We start from the raw sequence: 19,774 nt of genomic DNA, 5'->3' as shown, positions 1-19,774 counted from the left end.
ATCCTTGCTGCTTCGTGACCACTGGGGGTTGGCCAGTTGTTTTGTTGCCCGTTTGTTCGTACTTTGCCAAACCCCAGTCACTCAGTTCAATAACCAGGGCCAAAACGAAAGAGAGCGGAAACTTCTATTTCGATCTCACAACATGACGATTACCCCTATGTAAAAATTGCCGGTATATATGTAAATATGGAAGGGTCCCGTTGAAGAGAACTCAGGGCGCGTCAGTTGGGTCCCTGCACAGTTGTTAGTCTTCAACTCAAGTAATTTCGAAGATGAGGTTACTCACCAATCTGTGACCAAATGCTCATCCAAACCATCCAGTTCCTTCATATCAGCCTCCGAGATCTCAAACCCATCAACGCTTGCGTTCTCGATCATACGCTTCTGCTTGGTACTCTTGGGGAGAGTGATGAAGTCATGTTGAAGCCCCCACCTAGACAACGTCAGTACACAAAACGCGGTACAGGTTGGAAGCCATACTTGACAAATATTTGAGCAGGTGTGACGGAGTACTTCTTGGCCATGTTGACAATGGCAGGGTGATCCATGCGCTCGGCACGAGCGAGAGGAGCGTAGGCCTCGATGGCGATGTTATGTTTGGCGCAAGTGGCGCGGATTCCTTCTTGGGTGTTGAAAGGGTGAACTTCGATCTGGTTAATCACGGGAGGGATACGAGGGTTGGAAGCCATTAGTTCCTCGATCTTGAGAGTGTCAGTATCTTCACCGCGCAGCAGGGGACATGAAACTCACATGAGCGGAGCCAAAGTTGCTCACACCAGCAGCACGAATCTCGCCCGCATCAACAGCATCCTCCAGCGCCTTCCAGCTCGTAAGTCTGGCTGTCTTTCCACCATATGGACTATGAAGGAGGAACAAGTCAATGTATCCCAATCCCGAAGCCTCAACAGATTTCTTGACAGATCGTCGCACAGCATCATACGACTCGTCGCAGCTGGCGAGCTTGGAGGTGTACCAAATATCCTCGCGCTTTAGACCCACCGTGTTTTCACCACTGGCGAGAAAGTCGCTGATGGCTTTGCCAGCTTGGCGCTCATTTTGGTACATCTGCGCGCAGTCAAAACCGCGGTAGCCGGTGAGAAGGCCCTGGCGAACTGCATCGGTGGCTTCTTTGGTGGACATCATGTAGAGGCCGAGTTGGATGCGGGGGATGATGAGGCCATTGTTGAGCTGCGAATGTTAGCGAGCGCATTGCGCGTTTGGATGGATCGTACCTTGGCCGTGGCAGCGAGAAGTGAGGGCTGAGACGCCATTTTTGCAGAACTCTTGGTTGGTGAAGGAAGCGAGAATCTGAGATGGTGATGATGTCAGGACATTGCGATCTGATAAGAGATTGACGGGGCCGACATCGCTGGGTCCCTCAGTGGGGGTGACGTAAGAATAACGACGTCGCATCGCGAGAATCCCGAACTTGGGCCAAGAATATTCCAAAAACAAAAAAGAAGCAATTCTTCAGCTTCATTGCTAGTTTCTCGTAGCAAGTTGCTAATTGTCTCTCTGCGATGATACCGCTTGTCACACGAAGGTGCGGTGACACGGCATGCAGAATTGCTCTGTCCTCTACGCCCATTGGCGCCGGATTCCACAGCCTCATATCCAAGGCGGATTAGAAAATTCTCAGCTACCGGGCTTGAGAATTTTCTTGCGCTTCAGCCGTTGCCGAAACCGGGGGCTGGATTAACTTCGAACCTTCAAAGGCGGTGCGACATCCGACTGCTCAACGGTCACGTTCGAGTTATATGCTTCAAAAGTTTGTTATTCACATTTTTGAACTGATATGAAACCCAAGAAAACATTCTCCAGATGCAAAATGCATAAATGCAGTACTCTACATGCCACCGCCGTCAATCGCTCGATTGTCCTTTCATTCCCATCGTACGTCCCCTCTTTTGTTGACCACCAAACTTCACAGTAACGTCACCTAAGCTCAGTCCTCTGAAAGCATCTTCTCCACTCTTCTTCCAACCGTCACACTCCAACCATCAATCTTTTTGTTCCACAGATCCGTCAAGTAAAAGGTGATGGTCAACAGGACCACCCAGCCGATCGCGTATCCGCCCGTCTTTCCGAAGCTGTCGAACAGTCTCGGCATAATCCAAAAGCCCAAGCTATGCAACACAGGTCCGTGGACGAGATACAATGAGAAGCTGACCTTGCCGAGATACTGCGGGAGGCGGCTTTCAAGCAGGCGAACGAGCACCGGACTTCGCAGGATGCACGCAACAAGGAGCACGGCGCCCATCGCCTCGTAGAACATCCATCCAGACAGTGGTGTGTAGTACTTGGGTACCCAAGTCGAAAGGTAAGCGAAACCGGGTGTGTACTCAGCACCAGAGTCAGGATATGACAAGAAATACAACGCCAAGACGATACCAGCCCATCTCAACGCCGTTCCCTTTGTCGTCCGCTGGAAGTCGCCTCCGCGACCCTTCGCGCCCGTAGCCGATGGTGGCAGATCTGATGAACGTCGAACATCATGCTCTGACAGCAACATACCGCCCAAGAAAGTCGCCATGTCCCATCGTCCGATGAAGAGACTGTACGCAGAGAGGAAGCAGCCGATTCTTGTGCGCCATTTGGCCTTGATAGCAGCTGTGCCGAGGAGGAAAATGTAGATGACCATCGAGCCACGGAACTCCATCGGAATTGTGAAGGTATGCGGGTCATAGCGTGTATGGTAGTGGCCGAAGTTGAACGGATTGGCCCACTCGGCGTAGGATCTGGTAAAGTTCTTCATCGCGTATGTCAAGTTCGGGTGGATGAAGGGATGCTCTTCCCATGAGCCTCCCATCTGAACCCAAGTAAGGTTCAGTGGGTTGGTGGCATTGGTGGCATTACCGAAGGTGAGATCCAGATCGTCTTCGTCATCGAGGTAGCTGAGAGCTGCGAGTCGTTCCATACCAGTGGTGTCCTTAACAGGCTTGGTGGAGTTGGTGTCGTTCTTGGGAAACTGGGCCTCATACTCGGATTCCAAGGTGTAGAGTTGAGACGGTCCATACGATCGCGTTGTGTGATTGACACAGAGGAGCATGTCTGTCCATTCTGTAGTGTTTCCTTCAGGATACCCAGTGGTATTGCGCAGATACGCGGTGGTTTCTATTCCCAAGTAATTCGCGATACCTGTAGCTCCTCTCACAGCGGTGCCATTAGCACAGAAGTTACCCTCAGCCAAATCGGCATGAGTAATTGTCGCATTGATGTAATGAGAGTCAGGACCCTTGTAAATGGCGAACTCAGACTTGAAGACACCGATTTGAGCTAGCACAGCGACAAGGAACATGCTGATGGTGGGAGGAATGTAGAGGCGAAAGACACGTCGGAAAACAGATGAGGCAAGCTTCTGATAAGCAGTATCAAGCTTGCGCTCATGGATCAAGCGGAGAATATGGCGGCAAATAACATAACCAGAGATGGCGAAGAAAATGGCAACCATAGCACGTCCACGATGCAACAGGCAAATAATTGGTAATGACTGCAATCCCCAATACGGCTCAGGCGCACGCGGAGGGAACGCGCCATAGCCTAACATGATAGCAGGTGTCCATGGCCAGAAGAAATGGTAATTGAAGACAAGAAGACATGCGATTCCGCGCAAGCCGTCGAGGCATCTGATCTTGTCTCTGTTGAAGCGCGAGGCTGGGGCTGAGGATGAGGGCTTATCTTCGTGCTCGGAGCGAGGCAGCAGATCCGGCTGTTGCCCGCCCATGCTGACGGATTGTCGTGATCTAGCGATTGGAAGCATTCATGCGTGCGCAATGAGAGTGGCTTCAGTTGGCGCGTGATGAGGGGGAATTGTTGTGTGAAGGTTTGAAATGACGAGGTGAATCAAGGGAGGCTGAAGTCGTACAGAGTGTCCTTGATACGATCCATGTTCACGATGACTAAAGTGAGGTAAGATCTACAAACGGTCTAGCCCCTTATGGTAGCGGCGCCACAAGAGAGTTGCGCCGCAGTAGCCACAACGCAATTTACTCTTGTAGGGTAAGCTGCCAGGCGACAGTTTAGACTTTGCAACGCGTCGCCAATAAAGTTCAAAACATTGGACTGAACATGGGAAGATGTCGCCAGTTACAACAAGTTGCAAAAAGATACAGCACCAGCAAAAGAAATGCGTAATCAGGGAATCGAACCCTGGGCTCCCCGACGCTGCTCGAATGGCAACGGAGAATTTTACCACTAAACCAATTACGCTTAGCTGACTTGTTTCGAGTTGGCGAAGTTGGGATTCTTGGAGGCGACAGCGGCTGCAGCTGATACGAAGCTGTAATGCAACACTATCATTCGTATCTCATGTCCGAATAGTCATAGAAGATCATCTGTTGGAAAGGATAAAGATGCAATTTATAAGAAACTCGAAGATTGCTCTGACTTCCACACTTGTTTTTCTAGTTTAATTGAGTCTTTGACCTGAGATTTGTATTGAGGTCAGACAAATCGCCACTTACCCGGCACCATAATAAAATTCTTTATCTACAACAGTCATTCCGATTATATGTTGCGATCAAAGTGAATCATCTTGTCCTCCATGTCGCTAAGGATACATGTTACTGAATTGAGAGATAGCAAAACCAATTCTCTACCAGCTGCGGGCCAAAGAGCAACGGCATATTAATTGAACAAATGCGTAAACTAGAACGATAAGAGACGCAGCCCATCAAGCAAATAAGATACGCGATACAAGATTGGCCAAACACTCAATCAGCTATTGTGGTACGGAGTATGTGTTGGGCAATCAATTTATCACAGGCTGGGGTCTGACGATGAGGCATTTCTGGGCAAACACAAAAAGTCAGCATGGACTTGACGCGAAGCCATTTCAGGCGACGAGAAGCAAAAAGAAGAGGTTTGCCGTCAGCAAGACTCGAACTTGCGTTTTCAGTGCTTTCAATAGCCACAAACTGATGTACTGACCCCTATACGATGACGGCTTTGCTGGTTGTTGATGGGTCCCCCGCCACTAATTCTGCAACTTGATCCTCCACGACCCACAGCTCCATTCAAGGCCAAACATGACAACACTCGTTGTGACGATGTTCCTTGCTCGTCTCTATTCGCATGCACTCGATCTTTGCCGTCCTCGAACAATACACGGCTGGAGAGGTAGATCCGGTTCCGCTTTCCAACACCAGCACCAGCACTTTATAACCTTTCCTTACCATCAAACGTCTTCTCTTCAGGTTTTCATGGTACCTTTCCGAAGGTGCAGAGACAGGCTTCTGAGAACTCACCAACGTTGAGCCAATATTGTGTTGCATCGGTAGTGACAAGTAATCAGCACATCCTGCTATCAAATCCGTTGCCATAATCATTCCGATCACCACGCCCTTGAGCACGCTTCATCTCATCCTCCCTCCTAATGCTCGTCACATAACTGCGGAACCGATTACACATTTCCAAAACCTTCTGGAAATGGGCTTTGGTGACAACTGTCACCAGTGCAGCATCATAGTCCGGGTCCTCTTCGCTTTCAAACTCTGCCAGCGTGATGGCTGTCTGTAATGCGTTGCGAATGTCTCTCCCGTTGAGGTTCGTCTCGCCAGCGGTGTCAAGAACCCATTTCTTCGCGTCTGGTGCGATCTGTACCTTGCCAGCGCGTTCGCGCACCAGCTTACGGAAAAAGCCGCTCCAGACCTTTCGCCTGGTTTCTTCATCGAGAGCCTGGTATCCGATTGCGACGTGGACTCGTGAGATGAAAGCGTCGTCAATCTGTCCGACGCGGTTCGTGGTCAGGAACAGAAGACCTTTGAAGTATTCCATTCGTCGGAGGAAGGCTGTGGATGAAATGTTACCTCGCTTCCGTGAGAGAAAGGTTCGAGCAGCAGCTTACCTGATACAAGTCCGTTTCGGGCGAGGTCTCGATTTTGCCGTCGTTCGAGGAAGATGTCGGCTTCATCGACAAGAAGAACTGCGTTCCAGGCCTCAGCAAGATCAAACCACTTCATAAGCTCGCCTTCCACGAGCGTCTCGACTGTGCCGATATCAGCCACTGTGAGAGCAAGGAGTGGCCGATGTAGCCACTCAGAAATAGCTTCTTCGTTTCGTTAGCGAGTGCTCACTCTGGTCAGTCACCACTGACGTACCGACAGTGTAAGTTTTGCCGACTCCAGGAGGACCTAGAACGAGACTGTCAGTTGGGAACAACATAATTTGCTACTGAGGAGAGATACCGTGTAGCAGGATGATTTGCCCTGATCCCTTCCCCTCAATGAAATCCGCTGTCCAGTGCCTTATCTCACTATTCTGGCGATTCGAGAGAGCCTGGATTGTCCTCAACTCATCCTGGGCGATAATCAGATTTGAGATACTTTCATCGGATGGCACAGACTCTTGAACGTAGTCAAGAGAGATCAGCACTAGAATAAAATCAGTGTCGCTGCGAAAATATTCAAGAGAAATATATGAGCTTACTCCAGTGCTTGCGTCTTAGTCCATATGCCAGAACGTCTGGGCATAGCAGAAGGAGTTGATGCTCGGTGAGCTGTTGAACAACGGAATCACCAGCCTCTGCTCGAAAAGCCTTCGGGGAAAGATGTTCGGGTACATCGTCGAGCCATACCTGCAATCGCTCCTGGTTCACTACGGCGTCGTCGCTTTTGGCGGGTCTAGACTTTTGATCTGCGGGACGGTTCTGAGTACCTTGTGTGGTGTAGAAAGACCTATCGTTGTTGATGAGAATTCGATCGTACTCCCTGAACCGATCTGAATACTCATTGACCGGGAGGGAAAGGGGTCGGGAGATGTTGGACTCGGCTTGCCCTCTTCGATGGTCGATAACTACCTTTCCTGTGTACTATGGATGCGTCAGTGACAATTGAAGCATTTATCGGCTAATCCATATCTTACATATTGGGCGGTTTCTTGAATCGGGCCCTTGTAGTCTACTAGGAGATTGCCACGTTGAAGCGCCTTGAAGAAGATCGCAGCTCGTCGTAAAATTCTCTCACGTCGCTCGCCACCGTCATGTGCATCCCAAATTGAAACTGGACACACTTGAAGTCTAGTGACATCTCGGAGTCCAGAGTAAGGGGAGATAGTTACGGAGAAAAAGCCCTTTCCGAGCCTGGAGCCATCACTCTCAAGCCGCCAGAGGTCGACCAGCCACGACCCGTCACTCCCAGCTCCCCAAAGCTTAGACACAGAGACATCAGTCCGCATGACGCTCCGCACAACTGCAGCATGAGTTGATCCTTCAATCTGTACATACACATCTATCCCAGGTTTGAGGAGATACCAGATCATGCCAAACTCAACCTGCGGGACGGAGTTGGAAAGGTGCTTTTGACAGGTCAAGATGGAGTCAGTGTAAATTGGCTCGAGGAACTCCATCAAATGCTTTGCATGGAGTACCGTCAAGTGATTCTGTTGACCAATACCTTGACCCTCGGTATTGTACTCCGTTGTCCTGGTACTTCCATTAGCCATAGCTGCGATGGCATCAAAATGGTGGAATAGGACGGCAAAAGGCTCCTCAATCCTCAGCTCTCCCCTTTTTGAGTCATCTAATAACATCTGATGGAATGACGGATAATATTGAACGAGTTCACTAAGGCCTTCAACAAGGTATGGGGATTATACCACCAGATGTCGCCGGGAGACATGCTTTGGATTCAGTAGATCAAGACAAGACGAAGTCACTCTTTCCGGGAGCCTTTTCAGTCTCAATAGCTTATACTGATCAATTTCTGCCTCGACAAAGGTTTCGATGGTTATGACGGGTCCTGTCCACGCCTCGGGCTCTGGCACATCATCGTCTGTCTCAGCTGGTGCCTTCGTAGGAGGAAGGCCAATAGAAAACTCTATAGGCCGATCATCGACGTAGATCAGGTCAGGTCGCTGTAAGCGGATGTCATCACCACGAGGCTCTCCTAGGATCTGGTAGACTTTGGCGTTCCAAATAATGGCCGGCTCGGAAGGTGGATACACTGCATCTGAGTCCTTAAGCTGTCGGAGCTTGGGCAGATCAATCACAAGGTCTCTTTTCATCCCACTACGAGGGACAGCTTCTCTCTCAGAATCATCATATCCCAATCTCATGTCCCAGTTATCACCACGATCATTGACGTATGGGGAAGCAAGGTATTGTCGCGAGCGTTGAACGTCAATTGGGCGGCCCGAGGCCGCTGAAGACGGACTGACAGACTTTTCCGTGACGTCCGTATTAGACCTAACTGTTGGTGTCATTTTTGATGAGGTTTGACCGTAGAAATTGAGTTATATCCCAGAGAGCGAAAAAAGGATCAACAGGGTTAGTGAATGCTAGACTGATGCTCTTGCGCTGATATCAGCAACAGAGCGGCTGAGGGGGACAGACAATGAAAATGGATGTAGAGAACAGGCCCACCCCACCATCATGTAGTGTGCTTACATGACACGTCAGCAAGAGGGGGCGACTCAGCCTACGAAGACTCAAGAGAATTGGACACCACGTAGCTGGTCCATGTCTTGTCTGAGGGAGGGATGAAGGAAAACAGCTATCGCAGGCGTAATAGCGCGACTCCACAACCCTGTTCACCATGATGACTGAGTTATACTGAGAAGAAAGCAGTCATTGCGAAAAAAAAGAATCAAGAGGGGGTGGCAGGGGTTAGGAAACAGGACGAATCAACGCTTGATGTGCAGATTAGACCCTGTCAGCAGCTAGCCAACAGTGCTTGATGAGGCTGATGTACATCATTTGGAGAAGAAGGAGATTAGACTTTCGTTCACCATCAAATTTTCTAGGTCATGAATAGACTCAAGAAAGGTGAGCCCAGTAAGGGAATCACCCGACGATTCAGCGATGATGTTGTGAATTCCACACCGGAAGAACCCCTCGGTCGAGCCCTGGCGGCGAAGGTGGCGTTTGACAGAAATCGAGAACGATCGAGGTCGGCGCGAGATGAATGGGACCAACTTTTACTGGAGGGAAGGGAACTAGCCAATGACTGTGTTCCAGACGAAGAAGCTGTTCTATTTGAACAAAGTCGGAGGCTGTATGCAGCATGGGACAAATTCCGACGCGACCTCCCCAAAGACCAGCAGATGCAACTCGAAGGACGCGACCGGCCAGATATCAATTACCTCGTGGCCGCAGTCAGCAAAGCTTCAGCCACATGGCAGGGGGATCGTGACGAAAGTAAGCTGGGAAAGCTCAAGTCTAAATTTCACGGCCTTTGCGAGACCTGCCACGACCACAGCTCACTGCTATCCATTATCCCCAAAGATGATAAATATGTCACTCTACTGACGGGGTCCCTGTCGGCCATCGCTCAGGCGACCATCAACCACCAGAAAATCGCTGAGGGGGTAGCAGATACCCTCGACGATCTGTGCCATGATATTGATTTCTGGAACCGGCAAATGATGGAGCATGGAAATATTCCATCACTTCGGCAGTATATTCAAGAACTCTACGTGATTGTATTTGAGTTCTTCACGGAGGTCTTCAATAAATGGTCTAAGTCTGGCTGGAAACGTTTCCTCACTAGCTTCGATGATGGCGCATTCAACAGGCTCTTCACTTCGAAGAAAGAACGAATGTTGGTCATCGAACGCCGTATGGAACGCCACGTCAACCTCGACTTCCGACACCGAACCAATGAGAGTTTGGAAATGGTGATTCAGAGCCAAAAGGAACTCTTGTATCGCTTGCCAAACCAACTGAACGAGCAAAGACTGTTCCTCGGCGAGTCGCTTCAACAATTACTAGAACAACAACAAATCTTCATTCTGGATAGACCCCAGACAACTTTGATCACAACAATGATTGAGGGAACAGTAGAAGGACGCTCGGATGTGGCGGTTGATGATCAAATTAGACCGCAAACCCCAGAACTGGAGGTTCCTCTCGGCTCACAAGCGCATTACAGGTACAACCGCGCAGAGATCCAGGCCGAGCTAGCCATATTTACCACTCAATGGAAGGATCAAGTTGAACATCTAACAGAGGCTTCCAAGCAAGCATCGCTTCTCCAGCTCGATAGACAGGTTCATCATCGCTTGCAAACCTGGCTGCGAGATCTGAGCACCACCAATTTCTGGATTCAGGGCCCTTATGACGTCTCACGACCTAGCCAAAATTCTATGACGGCTGTATCTTTGACAGCGCTGGCACGGACCCATAACATCCCCTTTGTCGCCTACTTTTGCACGTTCACAGATCATGATGCCTTGGGGATGCCCACGAGAGCCGGCCTTGAGGCGTTCATGGCTTCCATTATCATGCAACTCGTCCAGCTAATCCCAGAAAGGGGTTATTCCCGAGCAGACCTATGTCCTGCACGATTTGCTGCCCTTGCAAAAGGGGCCTTAGATGCGGGCGAGACGCTCCAGCTGATCCGCGATGTGCGTGAGCTAGGCCCGAGATTGGTGCATGCCTTCATAGACAAACTTCAAGTATTGGAGGATCGGTCCGACCAAGCCTACACCAGAGATTTTCTAAGCACTATAGCATCACTGTGTCGCCTGAATGGCGGGAGCCAGCTCTCAGGGATTCCTACCGCACCGAATACAAGCGAGTTGATGTTCAGAACCAAAATCTGCTTCACTACGGAGGGTTACGTAGATGGTCTGGCGCAGGCTGTAGAGCTGCAATTACTTGATAAGATTGAATTTGACCTGGAAACAACCGAGCCTACGTCGATGGAGGTTGGTGGAAGATTGGAATGAGATTTATGAGGAGAGAACCCAATGTTATACGGACTGTAGAATTGTTGCCACTTTTTAAAGAGGATCAAGACTCGAGCAATAAATTGATGTACTTTACTCTAAACTGCAGAAAGACTTAGGTAAACTTAGAGTATACTTAGTGGGTCCTTAGACTAGCTTTTGAAAAGTTGACCTAAAGTTAGAAGTACTTTGCTCAGAGATATCTAAGTCGGATTCTTCATCCTCACACAAACACACACTACTCTGCCACATACCTAATCACGAATTGTACATATCAGCTGCTGATTGAATCAGATGACAATCTACGTATCTATGTAGCCCTAAGCGTCAGTAGTATCGCCATCACCCGAAGACTTCTTCGAGGGAGCACCATCACCTGAGAACGGATCAGTTTCCAAGGCTTCATTCCACTGAGAACATGTTCCTTCAGGGACAACACCTTGCTTCTCCAAGTCCTCGAAGACATTCAAGATCCAGCGCTGACAGAGCAACGGAGGGGCTTGGCGGACAGCAGCCTTGATCTTTTGCCTATCCTTTTCAAGGACCTGTGTAATCAAGTGACGCCTATCAATACCATGACTTTCAACGCGCTTAGGCTCAATGGTAACTTCATATGGCTTACCGTGCATGGGCCCGCCAGTTATATGATAGAAGATTGCATGAGTGGCATCTTCTTCGGCAAGCATGAGAATCCAATGTCGAGGTTGACCTTGACCTCGCTCCTTTGAGACGGCCAGATAGAGGTTGAGCATCCCCATTTGAGGCAACTAATAGGAAGATCTGCAATTTTAGTCTTTTTAAAGGTTAGTAGTTGGTTTATTGTATAGCAATAGCCGGGATATGACCGTAGATTGGAAGTGGTAGTGCACACGGAGAGAATAGTTATGGCACCCCTCTTATTATGAGAACTTTGCGGCTTGAGTGAATGATATTCCAAGGGAATTCTTTTTTATCTGAAGCTCTGTTCTACATTTTCTTATATTGCAAGACCTTTTATCACGAAACTGCAATCTGCCGTAAGAGCGATGGCACTGTCAACATGAATCCATTGTGAACATTGGGATATGCCGAAGAACATCATTCATCGTTACTCCGAACCCAATAGAGATAATGGACAGACACAAGAAGCCTCTTTTCTGAGTAGTAAGTTGATATGAACTGTTTGAAAACAGAGTTTTGAGAGCTATTGCTTGATGTCAGACTCTGTGAGTCAAAGTGTCATGACATTGATACCCATCTTATAACAAACAGTAATTACTCTCAAGAAGTTTATTTTTCCAGTGTCGCAGACTGAACGGGTATAAACTGGCATGAGCTGAACAGCTCATCTAATCTGAGATTGCGGTCGCTTGTTGACTCTGTTCATCTGGATCAAGTCCGACCAGGGCTAATCAGGTGGAGGAAGCCTTGGAAGTCAGGCATTTACTTTACCAGCACTATTGCCTGCGTGTGGCCGATGTAACCTCTGAACTTAAACTTCGCATGTATCATGTGAACAATAGCCAGCCCATCAACTCGCACGAACATAGGCAAGTAGTGTTGACGATGGATCCAGACCAGTTAGATACACACAAGAAAATGCTCCGAGACATTGCGCGCACCGCTTATGACAGTCGTGTGCCTTTCAACAGCATCACTTCTGAACGACACCGCCAAATATTAGACCGCGCCATCAGAAATGTCCTGTCAACCGAATTAGCACAGTTCACATACGCCCAAATCATAGATGGCCTCCCCATTGCGGATGTTGCATGGGACCGTCGACTTCCTGGTATCATGGGAGAGCACATCATTGATGACCACGAGACGTTGTGCCCCGGTGCTCTAGAGCAGGCACAAGTTTACTACAAAGAATGGGACCCTTCTGGTCTCAATTTCGATCCCGAGGTAAGTCATCGTACCGTATTCAATGACAAAGATCGGCCACGTTACCATTATCAGCTTGCTCATTTTGACGTTCCTCACTAACAATCCATCCAGACTCTAAAAGCCTTTCAAAGGGCCGAACCTGCCTCCAAACACTTCAATATACGCCTAGTTGAGTTGGTAGCTGTAGCTCTGCATCAAATAGCAGTTTGGCTACATAAGGTCGAACCCCATCTTCACCAAGGCGATATTGACGCTGTCACATACTGGGAGATGCCGCTATCTGAGACGATGGCTCGGTTTCCGCCCGGACCTACCCTTTTCAGTCACCACGATTATCTTGACGACGATATATACCCAGAAGGGGTGGCAGATATGATTGGTTACTGGGCCGAGGATCGCATTCTGGGCGGTGTAACTGTCTTCGATCGACGCCCCGAAAATCCGAATGAGATACCCAACATCTATTTTCACCCATGCCGTAAGAGTCAGACGATAAGAGTGTACCAACTACGAGATGATCAGCAACAAGCTCTCTTCGAATTTCTTCTACAGGAGGAGCCGGGCTCATTACCATCACCTCTGCCGATTCTTGGCGACAAGCAGAATCGCGTGAGAGTCGACGCACCGAGAGCACTCACGTACCATCATATTTACAGAGATATCTGGGAAAGAAGACCATTAACTATTGTAGAAATGAGAATATTTGACAGAAGACCGAAAGACGAGCCTGATTACCCCGAAGTCGGCGATATGATACGTCGCATCAATGCGCAGGGCGGCATTCCACCACCGCAGCCTCGCCCGCGCTCTTTGTCGCCGCCGAAGAGGCAGGATTCCAGGGAGAAGAATTATAGAGACAGAGACTAATGATAGTGGTCCACTTTGCCCTCAAGAATTGGAACTATCGCCTTGGAATCGCTCTCCCCTGTGAAGAATCGGCATATCATCCGTGACGCCCTTGATCTCACTCTCGCAAAACTCAACTTTGAAATGCCCACTGAAGATCTCCTTTGCAAACCCATCCGAGGGCACGTCACTCTTCTCGTCCTCAACTCCGTCGCCGAAAAGATACAAAGCATCCAAGCTTCCAGTCGCGACACTGATATCCTTCCCATCGGGATACCAGAACAAAAAGGAGCCACAGTCGCCGCAAAAGCCCCGCGCGATATTTTTGGACTTGCGATATCTCTTGATCTTGTCCTCCGAGTCACCCTGCCATTCGATAGCGGAGAAAGGAACCGTCAAAGTGGCGAGGAAAAAGCTTCCTGTTTGTTTGCGACACTGGGTGCATTGGCAAATGCACCCTAAAGAGTCTTTGGAAAGATCGTGATCTTTGGGGAAGGAGATCTTGTAGCGGACAGCTTCACATAGACACCCGCCCTCGAGGATCTTGGATGATGAGTTTGCTGAGGACGCCATGGTGACTTCTTCTTGGACCGCTAACAGTAAAAGTCTTGAGTACCGACAATAACAGTTGAAGATAAAAGGTGGTAAATGTTCATTGCGTTTAGAAGTCACCGCTCGCAGCCATGACGACATGTAAAGCGGAGGGCATGTCAACAGCGCCCTTCTCCTTTGGCGTGCCACGTCACACTGTTATCGATAGAATCCTTGACTTTATTAATGATACACTTGCTAATGTAAAGTAAAATGGTATTTTTCTATCAAGATCTAATTGTATGTTATACTCTATCGTTTCATCATTCATCAAAGCTGTGCTGTATGTCTTTATTTGGGATGCATTGGGAGGTTCTCTACAGCCCAAGCCCGCTGTGCATCAATGTATTCCTGAGAGAAAGGATAATCATTGTATCCAATCTCTGATCCTCGGACGTAAAAGGTAGTGCGGTCGTACTTGGTCAACTCAACGCCATGCTTGACCCTCCAGACGAAATCGGGGTTCGCAATGAAATGGCGTCCGAAAGCAACGAGAACATCCCACTTGCTGTAGTGCCCATCGAGGACCTCAGCCGCTGACGCAGGGCTGTAGTTGCCGGCAACAATTACAGGTGAGTTATTGTCCCAGATGTCGAGGATGAAGTCGAGGGTTTGTGCGTCAAGTGAAGAGTCGGTGTCGGGAGCAAGCAGCTTGGCGGGGTCACCGCGGGCTTCGACAAGAGAGAGGTAAGCTAGAGGGCCAATCTTCTTGATTTCGTTGACGATGTAGGAGTACTGCTCCTTGATATCGGATGACTCGGCTCCTTGGAAGGAAGCATATGGTGAGAGGCGAAGAGCAACGCGCTTGGAGCCAATCTCGGCTGAGACAGCCTTGACGATCTCGAGCAGAAGACGTGCTCGGTTCTCAACAGAGCCTCCCCACTTGTCGGTTCGCTTGTTGACGGAGTCGGATGTGAACTGGTCAATCAAATATCCGTGAGCACCATGGATCTCAATCATATCACCACCAGCGTCAATGACACGTCGAGCAGTAGCGACGAAGTCCTTGATGAATCCCTGGATCTCTTCCTCAGTCATGGCCTCGGGCGCAGGTGCACCCTCCTCAATAGGTACAGCGCTAGAAGAGCGATACTTGAAGCCGCGCTCCTTCTGGTACTCGGGATCAGCAGCTCGGCCTTGACCCCAAATTTGCTGCGACCAGAGTGATTTGTTTGCGTGAACGCCGCCAATGACCTTCTTCCAAGCAGCGACTTGTTCGTCTGTAACGAAGGCGGGACCTTGGCGCATGCCGGTGTCTTGCATTGAGACGCCAGTGGCTTCAGAGATGATGAGGGTGCCGGGCGCTGAACCTCGCTCGGAGTAGTATCGCTCCACGAAGGGCTTTGCGACGTGGTTGTCGTCATTGCGGTAACGGGTCAGAGGGGCCATGACCATGCGGTGTTCGAGTTGGACATTGCCGACTTGGATTGGCTTGAATAGCCTGCTGTTGGGAGAGATTGTGGTGGTTGTCTTTGTGACTGTCATTTTGAATGTGAATGTTGGTCAAGTACAGGGCAATGAAGAAAAGGCAAAAGCGATGCTGGAAGGACAAGTTCTATGATTCAGAGTTATGATCGTGGTGGAGAAGCTAGCTAGAGCCATGGTGTCTTCTTATACTCTGATCGAGTGAAAAATTAGATTGAAGATCAACGTTATTATCTTGGTCACCTTGAGGGTTGCGACATGCGATTATGTCATTTTCTCACTGACTCGTTGATTTCCAACTCCGAGACCCCGATGTTGGCAGATCCAGTCGGCGATATCCGATCCAATGGGTCGAGCTCCCCGTGAGCACTAATCATGTGGCAAATAGGAACATCTCCAGACAAATTGCTCCCCACCTCGTTTCGATCCTTCAGGAATCTCGGAGTGTCGACAATCGCTGATGGGAAACTCCGATTTGATACGATGATCTTTTGGCTTATCAAGAGCTGTTCCCGGGATTTGAGGGTATGACGAAGCTGGGGTTCCTCATGCGTGGCAGGGACAACACCATCCCGAATCGGACGCCTGCTTCTTACGATGCAAGCCTGGCCAATAGGGATGGCTCATTCTTCTGCCACAACATCGTGAGACAATGCCAGAATGTGAAGCCGTAAGCGCAGTCTGCATGGCCATGGCCTTCGTAAGCATCTCGCATGTACTCACTCAGCACGACCATATAACTGGGATGGTTCCGTCAGTAGATAGAAGATCAATCCAAACAATTCAGCAATTCAGCAATTCAACAACAACTCCAAACAGCTTTCAAGCAAACATTCACCAATCCATCCTCTGTTCCCACTCTACAAACTCACACCTACACAAGATGTCTCCTGCTCGCCGTGCCCTCATCAGCGTCACCTCCGCTTCTGCCACCCTTTTTGACGGCAATGAGACCACCGGCCTCTTCATCAGCGAAGCTCTTCATCCCTACAAGGTCTTGAGAGCTGCCGGATTTGAGGTTGACCTTGCCTCGGAGACTGGCACTTATACGCCCGACTGGCTCTCTCAGCAGCCTGACTTCCTCAACGGCGATGACCTCGCTATCTGGAATGACACCAACAGCGAGTTCCGCAAGAAGCTCGACAATATGCCCAAGGCCTCTGAGCTTGACCCATCCAAGTATGGTCTGTTCTACGCCTCAGCTGGACATGCAGCTCTGATTGACTACCCCACTGCATCTTCTCTCCAGAACATCGCTGCTCGGGTCTGGGCTAGTGGCGGAGTCGTCTCGACTGTTTGTCACGGCCCAGCCATCTTTGCCAATCTCATTGACCCTACCACCAACGAGCCTTTGATCAAGAGAAAGAAGATCACCGGCTTCACCACCGAGGCTGAGGACACGATGAAGATCATGGGCGAGCTTCGAAGTTGGGGCTCCGAGTTGGTCGAGGAAACCGCCGCTCGCCTTGGCGCAACCTGTAAGTACTTTTTTTTCGCGCGGTGACTGAAGCTTTACTAACAATTTGAAGATGAACGTGCCTCCGGTATCTGGGATGACTTCCATGTTGTTGATGGTCGCTTGGTGACTGGTCAGAACCCTGCCAGCGCTAGTTCGACTGCTGAGGCGGCTGTAGCTGTGTTTGAAAAGCTTTGAGCTCCAGAAGTGCGACGGACGGGAGGAGGGGTATGCGGGTCGTCGAAGTTTGTCGATAGAGATGGCTTGCGTGGCTAGGTAGTATGTATTTAATCGGTCATTCCAGAGAGCAGTTTGAACAACGAATATAATTGATGTGTCATTGATTGGTTCATGCGTCGTCATCTGTGAAAAAGCGTCTGATTTGCATCGATGGGAGCCCAAACACTAAGTCGCATTTGTATCAGTTGTAGACCCCGAAATCCCCGGTAGAAGCATGTCGAGGTCAGCCCAAAAGTCCACATTCATCGCCATATCGAGAAGATCGAAATCTCCACCGAGTGCATCAAACTGGTTGGGGACTGTGTTCGCCATTCCTCCTTGAACAGGTAGATTATACAAGAGGGGATTATCCATCGTTGCCACGGTCGTGGGGCTGGACTGCATCTCAAGCTGAGCCATGACGGACTCGATGTTCGTGTGCAGGGTACGGACGATGACAGCAGCTTTGGAAGCAGCATCAAAGCTACCAGCGAAGATGTCGAGAACAGAAACAGCAACCTTTATGGATGAGCGTACGGTGGGTGCAAGTGGGTGAGCCAGATACGCAACAGCAAATCCGACCAAGGTCATCGCGGCGCTCCACTGCCACTGGAAAGCTTCGTGCCAGCCGTTGAGTATTGATGTCTTGGACAAGACTTGGTGGGTTATGTTTGTGAGCTGCATCGCATGTTGGGCGCACTTGGCTGCCATTGCGGTTGCCGAACTTCCCTGTTGTAGAGCGAAAGATAGGAACGGACGATGGAGGCCGATACAGAGGTGATGATACTCGAGTTCCACTTGCAAGCGCTGTCGCTGAAGCCACTGCGGTGCAAACTGTTCGATATCGAGAATGGAGTCGTCAAAGGAGTAAGGGCTGCCAATTTTCCGGTTTGACTTGAGGGCTTGGGGAATCTGCCTCGTCCACTCTGTGAGAGCTACTGTTCGCGGGCCCCAGGCATTTGCAAGATCTTCCATTGTTCTTGGATCATCATAGACGGAGTTCCCATCGGCAATATTTAGCGCGTGCCCGTAAAATGCTTGATTAAGAGCTCTCGCGGTTTGGTATAGCTTCATGCGCTGCAAGTTGAGGCTGAGCCATGTCGCATTATCTCCGATGGGAGGGAATGCCGAGCCTGACTCAATCGCTGCCTCAAGAGTATCGCTGGGTAGTTCAGGCATGACGTACGAGTCGCGAAGGAGGAACGGGCGGCCGACTTTCATACCGACCTTGGAATCAGCCTCGAAAACGGACCACCATAGTCGTCGTCGGAATTCGCGCTCGCGTCGTGGCATCGTCGGCGGTGGATCCAAGTGCAAGCCCAGCATGTAGGCTGTGCGGATCGCAAGGGAAATAGTTGTGTCGGCCATGTTGTGAAAGGATCCTCCACAAACGTACAAAGCGCAGAGCAAATGGCATTGAAGAGTTGAGATGGATGGGCTCTCGACCTCGTGAGCCAAGAGTGTCTGCGCTCTTCGATAGTACCATCGACCGGCCATTGTTGCATCGTTGTCTTCGAGGATATTGCCTTGCTGGCCAGATGGGAGCGCCGATGTGTGATATTGCATACACATAGCGAGTATGATGTCCACCAGTGCGGATGGTCTTCTTGGTGATCCGGCTGGCACATCAACGTATAGCGATTGATAATGCGCCTTGAAGCTCGCCTCATCGACCACGGCATAGATGCATGTATGGTAGGTCTCCCAATACAGGTTGATGAAGAACCCTTCCTGGACCGGGGTGAGATAAAAGCCTTCCTCGTTGACTCGCGTGAGTGGCGCCAACAGCCGTGAAGAGTCTTGTGGTACGGTCGGCTGGCCTAACTGTTCCAGGTTGCTGGCCAGGTGGATGAGCATGTGGTCCGCTTGAGCGCTGAGAAATGTGCTGAGTCGGTGGATGAAGAAGTAAAGTGACGAAGGTCCGAACCAAGCGCTGTGCGGCGATCGTGCTGGGCGAAGGAACACGCCATCCCAAAATTTTGTCTTGGTGCTTTCCTGAGTCGCCGGTCTTATGAGAGCTGGTGATCCGCCAGGCGGCGTCGGTTCCTGTTGTTGCGAAGCAGGCGTGTCGCTATTACGCGCCTGCAAAAGTTGGGCCTCGAGGTCTTTCACCCGTCGCTTCAGCTTATCGATCTCATCTTGCGCTTGAGGAAGAGTCGACACAGTAGGCGAGTTATTGTTGCTGCACTCACGACCGCGCGTGCGGCAGTTGAGGCACGGAACGCTGGTGTCGCATTTTATCCGCTGGAGTCGACAGCCGTCACAGGCTCTGCCAACTTGTTGTCTCTTCCGCCTAACAAATGCTCGCGTTTGTTGAGCTTCAGTCGCTCGAGGCTCTGGTTCACTCATCAGCAGGAAAAACTGAAGCACAGAAAGCTTCAGAGGTGTTGATATGAGTTCAAAGAGAAAATGCGGTCGTCAGAGAGCGGCGCGCTCTAATTTTACTGAAATCGAGTCATGGTGAGCGTGAGATGAATTGAAGTCAAGCGTTCTGCTTGCTGCTTATTGCGGGGCGCTGTGATTAGCTAACCCGAATGCTGCCACTGCTGAGCACTCAACGCCTGGAGCCTGCCCGGACCTGGGGCCTGTAGACAGTTGAGAGCCCGAGACCATGGGATGCTCATTCGAAGTCAGCGTCTTCTAGAGTCTTCAAAAAACCAGTTGTGAGCTGCTACTTGTGAGACATCGCCTTGCAGAAGACAC

General features: G+C 50.0%; 10 protein-coding genes and 2 non-coding genes across 12 annotated transcripts; 3 read left to right on the top strand and 9 right to left on the bottom strand.

Moving 5' to 3' along the window:
* Window positions 1–211: 211 nt before the first annotated feature.
* On the bottom strand, window positions 212–1,271 carry FMAN_13706 (uncharacterized protein; the record flags this gene model as incomplete). Its single annotated transcript, XM_041833206.1, has 5 exons — window positions 212–233; window positions 287–433; window positions 481–701; window positions 751–1,188; window positions 1,233–1,271. The coding sequence occupies 5 exons, from the start codon at window positions 1,269–1,271 to the stop codon at window positions 212–214; spliced, it is 867 nt and encodes a 288-aa protein (XP_041683593.1).
* A 674-nt stretch (window positions 1,272–1,945) lies between these two features.
* FMAN_13705 (uncharacterized protein) lies at window positions 1,946–3,724 on the bottom strand (the record flags this gene model as incomplete). The annotated part of the gene is made up of 1 exon (XM_041833205.1): window positions 1,946–3,724. One exon carries the CDS (start codon window positions 3,722–3,724, stop codon window positions 1,946–1,948), a length of 1,779 nt encoding a protein of 592 aa, XP_041683592.1.
* A 403-nt stretch (window positions 3,725–4,127) lies between these two features.
* tRNA lies at window positions 4,128–4,209 on the bottom strand. Its single transcript is given in 2 exon segments — window positions 4,128–4,162; window positions 4,174–4,209. It is a non-coding gene; the product is annotated as a tRNA-Gly (tRNA).
* A 655-nt stretch (window positions 4,210–4,864) lies between these two features.
* tRNA lies at window positions 4,865–4,946 on the bottom strand. Its single transcript is given in 2 exon segments — window positions 4,865–4,899; window positions 4,910–4,946. It is a non-coding gene; the product is annotated as a tRNA-His (tRNA).
* A 343-nt stretch (window positions 4,947–5,289) lies between these two features.
* On the bottom strand, window positions 5,290–8,199 carry FMAN_13704 (uncharacterized protein; the record flags this gene model as incomplete). The annotated part of the gene is made up of 7 exons (XM_041833204.1): window positions 5,290–5,789; window positions 5,846–6,049; window positions 6,099–6,131; window positions 6,186–6,371; window positions 6,427–6,808; window positions 6,862–7,527; window positions 7,594–8,199. 7 exons carry the CDS (start codon window positions 8,197–8,199, stop codon window positions 5,290–5,292), a joined length of 2,577 nt encoding a protein of 858 aa, XP_041683591.1.
* Window positions 8,200–8,742: 543 nt separating this feature from the next.
* On the top strand, window positions 8,743–10,665 carry FMAN_13703 (uncharacterized protein; the record flags this gene model as incomplete). Its single annotated transcript, XM_041833203.1, has 1 exon — window positions 8,743–10,665. The coding sequence occupies one exon, from the start codon at window positions 8,743–8,745 to the stop codon at window positions 10,663–10,665; it is 1,923 nt and encodes a 640-aa protein (XP_041683590.1).
* Window positions 10,666–10,985: 320 nt separating this feature from the next.
* On the bottom strand, window positions 10,986–11,423 carry FMAN_13702 (uncharacterized protein; the record flags this gene model as incomplete). The annotated part of the gene is made up of 1 exon (XM_041833202.1): window positions 10,986–11,423. The coding sequence occupies one exon, from the start codon at window positions 11,421–11,423 to the stop codon at window positions 10,986–10,988; it is 438 nt and encodes a 145-aa protein (XP_041683589.1).
* Window positions 11,424–12,210: 787 nt separating this feature from the next.
* FMAN_13701 (uncharacterized protein) lies at window positions 12,211–13,401 on the top strand (the record flags this gene model as incomplete). Its single annotated transcript, XM_041833201.1, has 2 exons — window positions 12,211–12,552; window positions 12,646–13,401. The coding sequence occupies 2 exons, from the start codon at window positions 12,211–12,213 to the stop codon at window positions 13,399–13,401; spliced, it is 1,098 nt and encodes a 365-aa protein (XP_041683588.1).
* A 21-nt stretch (window positions 13,402–13,422) lies between these two features.
* On the bottom strand, window positions 13,423–13,953 carry FMAN_13700 (uncharacterized protein; the record flags this gene model as incomplete). Its single annotated transcript, XM_041833200.1, has 1 exon — window positions 13,423–13,953. One exon carries the CDS (start codon window positions 13,951–13,953, stop codon window positions 13,423–13,425), a length of 531 nt encoding a protein of 176 aa, XP_041683587.1.
* Window positions 13,954–14,262: 309 nt separating this feature from the next.
* FMAN_13699 (putative NADPH2 dehydrogenase chain OYE2) lies at window positions 14,263–15,456 on the bottom strand (the record flags this gene model as incomplete). The annotated part of the gene is made up of 1 exon (XM_041833199.1): window positions 14,263–15,456. One exon carries the CDS (start codon window positions 15,454–15,456, stop codon window positions 14,263–14,265), a length of 1,194 nt encoding a protein of 397 aa, XP_041683586.1.
* Window positions 15,457–16,279: 823 nt separating this feature from the next.
* FMAN_13698 (uncharacterized protein) lies at window positions 16,280–17,050 on the top strand (the record flags this gene model as incomplete). The annotated part of the gene is made up of 2 exons (XM_041833198.1): window positions 16,280–16,874; window positions 16,926–17,050. 2 exons carry the CDS (start codon window positions 16,280–16,282, stop codon window positions 17,048–17,050), a joined length of 720 nt encoding a protein of 239 aa, XP_041683585.1.
* A 207-nt stretch (window positions 17,051–17,257) lies between these two features.
* On the bottom strand, window positions 17,258–19,420 carry FMAN_13697 (uncharacterized protein; the record flags this gene model as incomplete). The annotated part of the gene is made up of 1 exon (XM_041833196.1): window positions 17,258–19,420. The coding sequence occupies one exon, from the start codon at window positions 19,418–19,420 to the stop codon at window positions 17,258–17,260; it is 2,163 nt and encodes a 720-aa protein (XP_041683584.1).
* Between the last annotated feature and the right edge of the window lie 354 nt (window positions 19,421–19,774).

The sequence above is a fragment of the Fusarium mangiferae genome (assembly GCF_900044065.1).
Source record: "Fusarium mangiferae strain MRC7560 genome assembly, contig: FMAN_scaffold007, whole genome shotgun sequence".
In the NCBI taxonomy this organism is placed as follows: Eukaryota; Fungi; Ascomycota; class Sordariomycetes; order Hypocreales; family Nectriaceae; genus Fusarium; species Fusarium mangiferae.
The sequence above is the reverse complement of the archived record's forward strand: the minus strand, read 5'-3'. Positions and strand labels throughout refer to the sequence as shown.